This window comes from Gymnodraco acuticeps, unplaced genomic scaffold (genome assembly GCF_902827175.1).
Source record: "Gymnodraco acuticeps unplaced genomic scaffold, fGymAcu1.1, whole genome shotgun sequence".
Taxonomy (NCBI): domain Eukaryota; kingdom Metazoa; phylum Chordata; class Actinopteri; order Perciformes; family Bathydraconidae; genus Gymnodraco; species Gymnodraco acuticeps.
In genome coordinates this window covers 346,992-360,480 of record NW_022991286.1, presented here as the reverse complement: position 1 = coordinate 360,480, position 13,489 = coordinate 346,992, and the positions used below count along the sequence as shown (strand labels likewise).

At 41.1% G+C, this 13,489-nt stretch overlaps 1 protein-coding gene across 1 annotated transcript; it reads left to right on the top strand.

Moving 5' to 3' along the window:
* The first annotated feature begins 419 nt into the window (after positions 1-419).
* LOC117562110 (tapasin-related protein-like) lies at positions 420-13,051 on the top strand. The gene is made up of 8 exons (XM_034239891.1): positions 420-532; positions 4,100-4,276; positions 4,347-4,622; positions 5,492-5,821; positions 9,386-9,733; positions 10,913-10,987; positions 11,235-11,254; positions 11,919-13,051. Exons 1-8 carry the CDS (start codon positions 487-489, stop codon positions 11,931-11,933), a joined length of 1,287 nt encoding a protein of 428 aa, XP_034095782.1. The 5' UTR covers positions 420-486; the 3' UTR covers positions 11,934-13,051.
* Positions 13,052-13,489: the final 438 nt, after the last annotated feature.

Genomic DNA, 13,489 nt, shown 5'->3' with positions numbered 1-13,489 from the left:
ACACACACACACACACACACGGGCAGACTGTCTTCTGTATGTTTTGCATGTAGGCATATATTCAATATATTTGTGTTAACACGCCATATCTAAAGGCAAATATTATGAACCTTTATTTTGAAGAGTACAGCGCAAACTAGCCAATCAGAAGCAAGGAGGCACTGGAGACCCACCCTTATATGGAAACGAATCGAAACATTGAGTGGTATACTTGTTTTAACCATAAATGTATGGTTTTAACAGTAAGAACAGAAAAACGAAAACACCAGCTGAATTTCCGTTTTTTTGTTTTGGGGCAAAATTGAAAAACAAACATGCAACATTCGTCGTCAGTGATATTCAATCTGCCTAACACGTGATGTGGGAGGCAGGCCGCAGGCAAAGCAAGTTATATTACAGTGAAATGAAAGTGAAAGTATATTTGTACTATAGAGAAGTCGTTGTTGTGCTCGAGCAGCAAGTAGATATTTCTACGAATAAATAATCATGTATTTAATCTTAAAGATATTGAGTTTCTTGTATCTTTGTGCAGGTAAGTTATTTTCTTTCGCTTTTTTTAACATATTTTGGCTTGTTAATTAGCCCATAAAACATGAATGAAATTACTATACTACTACGAAGTACTGTACTGTAGCCTACTAATTGTATTTTACCATATTACACATGACTAATATATAATACTAACAGTTAACTAAACTGCTATACATTCTTCTACTCTAGTTACAATTCATTCTCTAAGAAACAATATTTTATTTACATTTTGTTAAATGTTAAGTTAAAATGGCAATTGATTTGTTTGTTAAAAAAGCACTTAATACATTTGACAAATCATACAATGTCCATACGTCTCATCTCGTCCTGAGCATGTCCTGTGGTTTGACATCACTTTTCCTAATGTTAACTAACTTTAATTATTATGTGCATGTGAAAACATTGCACAATTTAACTATCAAAAAGAAAGCAGATATTTTCATCAGGGTTTTTTTCATGTTTCAGTATATTTCCACTAGAGTGAGTGATAAAAGATGGCACATGTGAATAATCGAATAAAAAAACAGCTGTGAAAAATAATCATATGCAGAATTGTAATGATCCTTCTGAAAGAGTACTTCTTAAACTTTAAACATACCTGATTTGTACTTTAAATTAATAATAGTTAAATATTTAAATGTTATCATAGTGACATTTCACACCGCAGGACACATTGTGGCTGAAGCTATTATAAAAGCTTAAAAAATAATGAAATTATACAAAAAATCCACAGAACACTAGCAGTTTAAAAGACTTCAGCATTTGATCATTAGGATTTCATACAATTGTAATCCTCATTAGAACTTTGTTTTAAAAAATACTGTGTCACCCTTATTTGTCAACTACCCACTACCAGTATAGTATATTTTGACTTCTGGAGAAATCTGACTTTTTGACTGCCTGAAATACGTGTATAGCTTCAAAAGCATTCTTCTGTTGAACTCTGTTGTTGTGAATTGTTGCCAATTCTGCTAAGGTTAAACCTAATTTCAAGCTTTCCATTTTGAACTTTAGTTTGGGTGTTTTGGACAGCAAGCACTAAAAATCCCTAGTTAAACCTGTTAACAGGCATTTGTTTCATCTATCCATCCATCCATCTTCTCCTGCTTATCCGTGGTCGAGACGCGGAGGTAGCAGTTCCAGCAGAGAGCCCCAAACTTTCCTTTCCCTGGCCACATCAACCAGCTCTGACTGGGGGATCCCAAGGCGCTCCCAGGCCAGCGAAGAGATATAATCCCTCCACCTGGTCCTAGGTCTACCCCTCGGTCTCTTCCCAGCTGGACGTGCCCGGAACACCTCCCTAGGGAGGCGCCCAGGTGGCATCCTTACTAGGTGCCCGAACCAGGTCTGTCCAGAGGCTTCCCCCGCCACTCGACCCAATTCACCACCAGATAGTGATCAGTTGACAACTCCGCCCCTCTCTTTACCCGAGTGTCCAAAACATACGGCCTCAGGTCCGATGATACGATAACGAAATCGATCATGGACCTTCTGCCTAGGGTGCTCTGGTACCACGTACACTTATGAGCATCCTTATGTTCGAACATGGTGTTTGTTATGGCCAATCCATAGCACAGAAGTCCAGTAACAAACCACCACTCCGGTTCAGATCAGGGCGGCCGTTCCTCCCAATCACGCCCCTCCATGTGTCTCCATCATTGCCCACATGTGCGTTGAAGTCTCCCATTAAGATTAAAGAGTCCCCTTCAGGAGCCCCATACAGGACTCTTTCCAGGGTCTCCAAGAAGGCCGAATACTCTGAACTGCTGTTGGGTGCATAAGCACACACAACAGTCAGAGTTTTCCCCCCCATAACCCGCAGGGGAGGCGACCCTCTCGATGGGGTAAACTCCAACAAAGAAGCACCCAACCGGGAGATTGTGAGTATCCTCACAACTTGGGCAACTTTGGAGAAGAATAGAGTCCAACCCATATCCAGAAGTAAGGTTCCAGAGCCGACGCTCTGCGTAGAGGTGAGCCCAACCAGATCCAACTGGTAACGCTCCACCTCCCGCACAAGCTCGGGCTCCTTCCGTTGGCTTTCACTGCCACCCTTCTGGCAGCGCACCCGACCCCATCGCTGTTTCCCGTGGGACGGAGAAGCGGAGGTGTTGCCTTTTCGGGCTGTGCCATGCTCTGTGGCAAGCCCGGCCACCAGACGCTCGCCGACGAGTCCTCCTTCTGGGCCTGGCTCCAGAAGGGGACCCCGGGCTTCCTCCGGGCCGGGCATCCTCACTCCTTGTGTCTTCTTTCATGAGGTCTTTTGAACCAATCTTAGTCTGGCCCCTTGCCTGAGACCAATTTGCCATGGGAGACCCTACCAGGAACACAAGGTGCCAGACATCACAGCCCCCAGGTTAATCAGGGCACACAAACCTCTCCACCACGGTAAGGTGCTGGTTCTTCAGAGAGGCAGTTGTTTCAGTTGAGGGCAATTTGCAAGCTGGGAGGTGTGGTGAGCAAATTTCAGTTAAATTTAGACAAATGACTTAGCATTTTAACTTCTATATACATCTGACTTTTAGACCCCGGAAAAAGTACCTAAAATCGTTTAGCCCAAGTGAATATACTTTCTGTCTGTTCTGAGTTTGTATCGTCATGGTTATGGCACAAATTGTAGGTCACTCGATAAAAATACACTATACTGCACTCTACTGTTGAACACTGTACAATAGTTAAATGTGTTATACTATACTATACTGTGCTACACTATACTACTCTGCATTATAGTGTATTATATTGTACTGTTCTAGAATTAAATATACTAGTGTATACGATTTAAACACCATACAAAACTGTGCTGTAATATACTATGCAAGAGGCACCATATTTAGTAGCCTGAATCATACAACTACACTGTATTTTATTTTGTTATTTTGCAATATACTGTAGGCCTACTCAAATCTCTGTAATACGGTAGTATATCCAGGGTTGGGAGGGTCACTTTCAAATTGTAATCCCGTTACAATTACTAGTTACCTATAAAAAAATAGATATACCGGTATATGTACCCTAATCTACGGATCGCAATAAAACATACTTTTTGGAGTACTTTAATATCAATCGCAATGCATATAAAGACGAGAAAAGAAAAACACAATAGATTGGCTTTGTGCAAATGTATTATGTAAGACAACAGAACAATGTCAACTTAAAAAGGAAGAAACCAAGATACTTTGATTAAAAAAAATATGTCCTCTGCACAGCGATTCTTTAAAGCTTTCCTCCAACAAATTCATAGACAAACAATGAAACACATGAACACATACTACAGTTTAAAAGGCATGAATAAAAACCTTAGCAAATAAGAAATGCTTTGATTTTGTTTAATACATACAGTTAGGCTCTATCGAGACGTTCACCTCTTGGTGTTCTAATAATTTTGAAGTGTAAAAAACAATATATTGTTTCTTCATTTAAAACATTTAAGGTAACATTGTAACCCTTTTTTGTTTTGTGTCGTGAATCCTGGTACATGAAATTCTTTACTCCCCAAGCCTGAGTATATCACTACATTATACTGTACTATATGTTTGTAAACTACACTGACTCCCTCTGTGTCTCTCAGGTGTGCAGTGTGTCCATCAGGTGTCATGGCTGCCCTGTCAGTTCACTGATGAACACGTGTTTAAGAATGAAGAGGGTCACACGGACACTCAGCTCATCCACAGAGAGGCCCTGCTGCAGTTTGGTCTAAAAGGAGATGCTGCTGTTAATCCACATGGAATCACTTTCCTGATTACTGGTAAGACCTGCAGCCGATTGAGTTACAGACTAACATCTATTGTTTTCTAATGTAATCTTTTGTGTTGTAGTCTCTAAATTGGACCTGCGGCGATACTTGGAGGGAGTGGAGGCGGAGCAGTTGGAGTGTGAGCTGCGTAGGTACAGCACAGCGGGCATCCATGTTCGCTGGCCAGTGCTGGGGGCCCGGGAGTACAACCACTGGTTCATCTGCACCCTGAAACACACCAACGGCCTGTTCAGAATTACAGGCTTCCTCAGACACCCATCGGACACAGCAGCCCCGGGACAGCAGGACTACAACAGCTGGACTCCCATCGGGGACAGAGAGATGCTCGTCACAACAAGTAACACTCAACACATTTATTTCTATTCAATCATTTTGGGATACAACCTTGTATTGTAAATTCACAAGTGAAAGTTTTGGTACAACTTTATTCATCAAGTTTGTCATCATGGTAATGATGTTTATAGGACACTCTCATGGATCTTATGAGATCGAAACGTCATGTTAGCAACCACTCAAAAGGTGGAGTTTTCACACAGTTAAAGAAAAACTTTACCCGCAACATTTCTATAGGCTAGCACTACAACACATGCACGTGATAAGCTAAGGGACGGGACATATTTAAGCGGTTGACCAATCGCAACAGAGCATGCCAGCTAACCAATCAGAGGATGCTGGGCTCTGGTTTCAGAAAGAGGGTGAAAAGAGGTGTTGAAGCACAGGCAGAATGAGAAAAATCAAGAGCTTTCTGAACATTAAAGCATGTAAACATGTCACAGTAGAGGCACATACACAGATATTAATTATTATTGTTACCTTCAAATCCTTAGGGAAATGTTGTTCTTATTGCATGTCTTCTCGGTAAAAGCGAATCCACAATCAGAGAAAAAGTCTTGTGAGTGGAAGTGAACGGGGGCCGCAATTAATTAATTCAAAATTACTCTAAAGAATTATTGCAGTGAACTCCAGGATTAGTACTGTGTTGATAAGGTTTTGCTGAAGTTAAACGTTGTCCCCATTTACTCCAAATCATCAAACATTATCTTAGTTTTTTGATTATTTTGTTACCTTGAAGATACGCAAGTTATAACACTTTTAACTCCTAATTTAAGGTCAGTTCCATATTGAAATGTAGTTCTGGCCAGTTTTCATGTTTAAGAACTAAGTGTGTCTCTGTGTGCCTGTGTCTTGTCTCTTCCGTGTCCATAGCTGCCATGGTAATGAAAACACTAACTCCATCAGTGAGAGCAGGCCTGGGCTCCAAACAGAAGCTCCACTGCCAGTTTGCTGTCGACCACCATGGACCAAACTTCGATGTGGAGTGGCTCCTGCAGCAACGTGGAGAGAGAACCAGCCTCTTCAGTCACAGCAGCCGCTCAGTACAGAGCAAGGGGTCCGGGGTCCTACATAGGAGCCTGGCAGACGGGGACGCTTCCTATACCCTTCCCTTCACCAAGTTGAGCAGTGAAGGGACGTACATCTGTTCAGTGTCCGTGCTTCCACTGCTCGTCAGTACGGATATTGTTCTGCAAATCGAAGGTAAGGAAGAGTCAAAGAGAGGATCAGACCAGACTGACATTTCTGGGCTATTAATAATGTGAGTTACCTTTCATAGTTAAAGAGTATCTGTTTCAGAAATAAGAAAACTTGCAACTTGCCAGCATTCTTTTAAAATTGATTCCAATGATGATTCAATGATTCCAATCCATGCCGTCGGTAGCGGCCACCGAGTGCTTCACTTTTTTTGTGTGTCCCTTCCGAGCGCTTCGAGTGTCAAATATTTAAACTTTTCATTGAAAGCACTGACGTCACCGTAGTAATTGGTAGGGAAGCCTGTTTTGGACTGTTTTTGTCACAGGGATAAATAATATATATAATAATAAAAACAATGTGACAATGACTTAAGAAGAGAGGGGATTTACAGTGACAGACAAAACTAAGTTACAATGAAATACCTGTGCTGCCTGCTTTGCTTGTATGTTTCTTCTAGGCTAGCTGTTTCAAGTGATGTGCTAAGCTAACAGTTGTATTCACACCAGTTTATATTAAATGTACAAACATGGTATTGACACTGAATTCAGTGGTGCAAGAATGAGTCCTAAAACCCGATTTATCCTCTCGAAGTCAACGTTTTTATTGTGTTACTTTGTAGTTAGAAACATCACATAAGGTTTTGGCTAGCTTACAATATTTTCCAGTTATGTTCTAAAACATAAAATACTTCAGAAAATAAAATACTCAACTCATGAATTATGAAAGCTATGTGTCTTGAAAACGGCGGTTGCTAATCAGTGACTAAATGAGACTACTAAACATCATCACGCTGACCCGAGTCCTCCTTTAGCTTAGCGGTGGTGATGTGCAGCCATGCGACCCTGATGTACAGTAGTTTGTGAATAGCATGACGTTAGCTTTTTACTTCTGGCGATTGCTTTATGCTTCAAAAATCACAAATTGGTGTTAAAGGTGGGGTAGGTAAGTTTGAGAAACCGGCTCGAGATACACTTTTTGTTATATTCCATGGAATGCTCTTAACGTCCCGATAGCAATGAATATCTTAAAGGGAGGCAATCCTCATGACACGCATTTTTAAATAATTATCATCCGATAAAACAGACCAGTCTCTGCCAGTCTTTTTTTTTTTTTTTTATCCGATGACGTTATCAGTGATTTTAAGCTGATTAATTACCGAAATAACATCAACCCTGTGGGCGGCGCCATTTTGACGAGTCACATGACTTATTTGACCGGAAGTGACGTGAACTATGCGTTTGGTGTCGAGGACAAATTGACATATGTGCCAGAGTTCCCGTTAGAATATTTTCTCGTCGGTCAACATGTCCGTTAAAGTTGAAATCTTCCGGACAAAATGAGAAAAGTGCCGGTCAAAGGTCTTCTTTGTTATTTATTGTGCTTTAAAACAAATTGATATGATTCGATATTAAACAAACTAATCATAGTAGATGAACTATTCAAAAGTGTACAGTAACTTATAATAACGCGGGAATAATAAACGGAGCGCTCTCTCCTTCTCCTGACAGCCCGTCAGTATCATGCAGCTCGCGGATCAGTAATGAGTGACCCGACAGTAAAACTAAACGTATCTATAACTAGTTTAGGTAGTTTGAGAGGTCATTAAAATAGCTATGTGTGATATTCTAACCTGAAGTGTGTGTTTTGTTCCGCTCACCGCTGCAGGTGATTATGCAGAGCTCCATATCGATCAGATCCAGCTAGTTCTTCTAGCTAATGATAGGACTACCTGCTTATTAAAATACACCTAAACAATAAGCGTCGCTATGCAACTGGGTGAGGCCGCAAAGTATAGCGCAGCATTATGCATTTGTTTACATGCCCACCGGAACCCCGAGGCATTACCAACAGATCAACGCACAATCAACCCATACAGGACATCTCTTTCTCCACATTAACGGCCCGTCCACACAGCGGCATGCATTGAAGCTTCCAACGCTTCTGCCCATTCACTTTGAATGGGGTGACGTCACTTTTAGCCGAACTGCATTTTGGGAAGCGACGTGGGGCGTTGCTGGCATTGCTCGCTTCAAAAGTTGAGCAATGTTCAACTTTTGACGCCTCGACGGAGGCGTCAGCCAATCAAATCATATGCCAGTACAAGCTCTAGCCAATCAAACCGCGTGCTTGTGTGTCTGGGGCGGGAGATTCATGTGATTGGTTGTTGGTCGAGTGTCAGACACGCCCGCCGGCAAGCGTCAACGCACGTCGCTGTGTGGACGGGTCGTAAGTGTTAGACATTAGAATGGACTATTCTTGTCTGTCACATACTCTTTTGTCTGTCACATAAGTGGCGCAAGTTGCGTAACTGATGCGGTATTGCGCTAAACGGAAATGATTTTGAACGGACACTTTGACTGTGCTGTTCTCAATACAACTTTTTCTAACACCACAGTGTCGAATTCCCTGTGTAATCCAAGTCGTCTGTGAACAGTTTATTTTCAAGCTCTTCAAACTCATGACAACATACGTTCATAAGAGGATTGTCCATGGCTACACACCGATCGCAAGTACACCATTCATGTACAGGTCTCCCTACTCGCCCCCCGAAATCAATTGCACGAGTAAAGGGATCGTCTCTAGATCACCGTGCTGTTCATCCTCATCGTCACTGTCCCTGGATTCCTGACAGTTCTCCTGACTTGGCTGTATGGCTGAATTCCCCCATCCAATCTCTCCACATTGCTCAAAACTTCTTCCTCGGCTGACGAGTCCAAACTCAAATACTCCGCCATGTTTTTGTCGAATGAGCTGTTTGTGTGTTTTCAAAGTGAACGCATAGATGACGTCACAACCTAGTTTTTCGGATCATGTGACTACTGAAAATGGCCAAAATGGCAGCTGCCTGACGGAATATACAGGTTTTGATCAAAAAGAGCTATAAAATCATTATTTACCGGGGAATATCGCTGATTTCTTCAGGGTATGGTTTAAACATAATGTTTCACTAAATACTGAAGTTTTTATTAACTATCTAATGACTGGAGCCTTCCTTTAAGTGCTTTGACAAAAAATCCATAAAAAAATGTCATCTGTGGAAGCCGTGGCGCTGTAAAAAGCACGACCAATCATGAGCCGGCCCGACTAAAATAACTGGATGCCCTACCTGCCTGTCAGCCTTCCATCTGTGCACAAACTTATCTCGTGCCCTCATTGGTCATGTGCGCGTTCGTGTGTGTTGGAGGAGGGGCTCTGTAAGCGTGTCGTGTATTTTCAAATTCTAGCGCCCTCGAGCTGGTTTCTCCAAAATGACCTACCCCACCTTTAATATAATGAAGATTATTCTGCTAAACAAAATGTATTAAGTATCATAAACGTGCATTTGCCTCAGATCTTATTTTATGCAATACACCTAAATCCAATAGGGAAATCCCATTGCTTTTTGTCAAAGGAGCCCTTGCGATGCTAACTTTCGAGTCGGCCTATAAAATCACGTCATCCCTGCACTACTCTATTGAAGTAACTGTACCACCTAAAACATACTTGCTTTTGCACACAAGATTGGCAGCTGGAGTCAAATTCATAATGGAACGCTTTTGCTGAGATGATCTGACTTTATTCTCTCCTCAGAGGCTCCCAGGGTCTCCCTCAACGTTGGACCCACTCTGACGCTGCTGGAGGGCGGGGAGCAGAGGGTGACATGTGAGGCAGACAGTTACTACCCTTTGGATGTGGAGATCGAGTGGTACATGCAGGACCCGGCGGTGGCGGGTCAGAGGGTGGGCCCTCCTCTCCCCGAGAAGCTCCAGAACGTTCTGCTGTCCAGCCACAAACACAACAACGACAAGACGTACTCGCTGACGGCCTTCTTCTACCTGCGGGCTGCACTCAAGCACTCAGGAAGGGAGTTCACATGCAGAGTATCCCATAAGTCCCTGAGGGTGCCCATCAAAAAGAGCTTCACCCTGACTGTGGAGGGTGAGTGGAGGAGGGCTGAGTTAATAAGCTTATTAGGTTTATTTGTAATGATGATATTGGCTTCCATTAAATGTTGAAAAGAAGATAATCCAGATATAACGATCATTGTGCCACATTCTGTTTTATTCACACTCATTTTAGTTGTGTTTTTAATCCAGGGTATCGCACATTTTCTTTACAGTTGTGCCCTTACACCAGAAATATCTTTTTTAATGAAAAAACAACAAATATATTTATTTTATTCAATAAATATATATTTTGTATCCATAACAAAATACAATATATTTATTTAAATATGTGCATATATGTACATTGTCAAACATATACATATTGTTTTGTATATATATTTTATCTCCACATCATGTGTATATATATATATTCAAATAAATAATGTATGTATATAAATATATATTCAAGAAAATCCACCTTATTCACCAAATTCAATTAACAATATGTCGATTTTTCAATCAGTCAATATTGACCAAAATATTTGTTATGACTTCTGCCATAATGTAGCATCAAAAGGACCGTAACACACGAGTAACACCTATTACACTGCAGTTCTGTGAGCTACCACTGAACAGCAGCAGAGGAGCATATCTAACACTAGATTCAATATTTAATTCAAGGCTTCATTGTCATGTGCACAGTAGCTACAGTATAGATATGGCAATGGCAATCTTAAGTACCAGAGTCCTCCAACAATGCTACATAATATATGTAGGACATATAAAACCAATAAAATAGTCATGTTTATTATCATCAGAATACCTTTATTCGTCCCACAGAGGAGAAATGTACACCTGTTCCAGCAAAGAGCCAAAGATATCTTAAAATCTCTCAAGAAGCATGCATAAAAAAAAATATAAAGATAAAAAACTAGAAATTACACAATTTACAAGATACACATCCAGTACCAATAACAGTTAAGGGATATAGCAGCCAGGTGAAAGTATAAAAGATGGTAGTATAAATTGCACAGCTATTTACGGTATATATATCTATCTATATATATATTGCACATAAGTAGTATTGCACAACAGGAGTGTTAGTTAGATAGTCTTTGTTGTTATATGTGTGTGGGGTCTACCAGGGTTTGTGGTAGTTGTAAAGTCTGACCGCTATAGACTGTATATACATTTATATAAAGGTCATGTTGGTTTTCTGTTTTCTCCTCAGAGCCAACCGGCTGGATGTTTTACATTGTCATCTCGCTGCTGCTCACCCTGTGTGTGCCGTGTTACCTGTACTTAGGTGAGTGTGGGGTCCCTCAGACAAAGTCATTGAAATGAGCTCCGCCTTACCTTTATTAGCGGCAAAAGGAATAAACATATTAACGCATCAATAAACGTATTCCATCAATGTGATAATTATGTACTATTCTGAAAAGGACCATTCTGCATACTATTGTACTTTTACTTAAACATGAATGCAGGACAGGCTATTTCTTTCCACCACTGTTGATGCCTGAAAAAATGATTGTCATTTATTTTCTCCACAGCAAGAAGAAAAGCACGACAGGTAGGATGATCTTATAACAAAACATGTGTTGTTACCACTGTTTAAAGGGTTAATGTGTTTAGACAAAACCACAGAAAAGACCCAAACCAGACATGGTAGCGACCTGTCAATCATAAGTTAGCCATGCCTAAAAGGTCCCCTATTATACTCTTTTTCAACACTATATTATAGTTCTCAGTTATATACTGTACAAAACATGTCTCTGAATTGTTTGGCTCAAAGTACCAAACAGATCATGCATTCTTGCCATAATCCCCTCTGTTTCAGACCTGTTTCAAAAGTGCTGATTCTGTGTCTGTAGCTTAAATGCTAATGAGCTGCTGCTGGCCACGCCCCTCTGTGAATTGATTGGTTAAAGAAACATAATAGCGCTCTAAGAGGAGATTCAGGTGATAAGGTGGGCGTGTGTTACCTTGGTTGGTTATTGGCTAACTGTTGCACAACCCAAACATCTGTTGTGATGTCACAACATTGCCAAATCTGATCAGCTAATTATCAGACAGGAAACCAACATCATTCTGTATTGAAGACTTTAAACTATAATTGAGACCATAATCACAACAGTTAAATATTTCCTGAAGTAATAAATTATGTGAGAAGTACAATTATTTTCCTATAGACTTTTTTACAATCTGATTTTTTTCTTTGTGTGTGTATCGAGCAGAACCGACTATACTGAGCAGCAGCCATGGAAGAGTGAGCAGATGAAGCGGTAACGGCGAACCTCCTACCTCGTCAGTTTGTTTCAGAGACTCATTTGATTGGTGTGTGTGTGTGTGTATGTTTTATGGTGAAGGTTTTGTTTTTGTTGTTGCATAGATTTTGCTCATGCTAAAAAAACTTAATATTGAATGATCAAACAGGGGGAAATGCAACAGTTTAGGGGTTCATGCATAGTAGTAGTACAGTAGTTTAATAGAGCAACGCTTGTTGATGCACATGCAAAGTTCTGTACACAAGCAGCACAGCAAGCAAATACTCCAATACTGAAGGACAGCAAACATGGATGTAAATAAAACACGATTAAAACCGTTACGAACCTTGGTATTAAAATGGACCGTGAACTCAAACTTGAGAGTCAGATTAAGTCGGTGGTAAAAACAAGCTTTTATCACCTGAGGCAGCTAGCCAGAGTAAAACCTTTTCTCTCCAGACAGCAGTTTGAGACAGTAATCCATGCCTTTGTTACCACCCGGCTGGACTACTGTAACTCCCTCTACATGGGGGTCAGTGGGTCCTCCCTCGCACGACTGCAGCGGGTGCAAAATGCTGCAGCAAGGCTCTTAACTGGCACACGGAAGTATAACCACATTTCCCCTGTTTTAGCTTCTCTCCACTGGCTGCCAATTTATTTTAGGATCCATTTTAAAATTATTTTATTTACTTTTAAATCCCTAAATGGCATGACCCCACCATACCTTGCTGAGCTGCTACAGCATTACACGCCGAACCGCCCTCTCAGGTCAGCGGACCAACTGCTCCTGAATGTGCCTAAAACCAGGTCAAAGCTCAGAGGGGACCGTTGCTTCTCTGTAGCGGCTCCCAAACTGTGGAACGCTCCGCCCCTGGAGATCAGACAGGCCTCCACACTGCCTGCTTTTAAATCGCTTCTTAAAACCCACCTCTTCTCCTTAGCGTTTTAACATTTGGTGTTTCAACATCTTTCAGAGTGTTGCTTTTTTGCATTTAAATTGTTTTTGTTTTTACTTGTACTTTGTTTGTTTTATGGTGTGTGAGCTGAGCTGTGTTACTTTTTTGTATGCTTTGTTTTATCTATTTGCCTGTACAGCACTTTGGTCTGGAGGTTTAAAGTGATTTATAAATAAAGTTGTATTGTATTGTATAAGAATTAAATAAATAATGAAACTCTGAGAAGGTAAATATATTCAACACATTTGTTAGACTTCAGCAACACACTTATTGAGAAATACTGAATCTAACTATATTTGGGAACATAGGACTACAGTGTTTTATCTATATTGTTCATTTTCCATCTATCCATCTTCTCCCACTTATCCGTGGTCGGGTCGCGGAAGTAGCTCTTCCAGCAGAGAGCCCCAAACTTCCCTTTCCCCGGCCACATCATCCAGCTCTGACTGGGGGATTCCAAGGTGCTCCCAGACCAGCGAAGAGATATAATCCCTCCGCCTGGTCCTCGGTCTACCCCTCAGTCTCCTCCCAGCCTGGAACACCACCCTAGGGTGGCATCCTAACTAGGTGCCCGAACCACCTCAA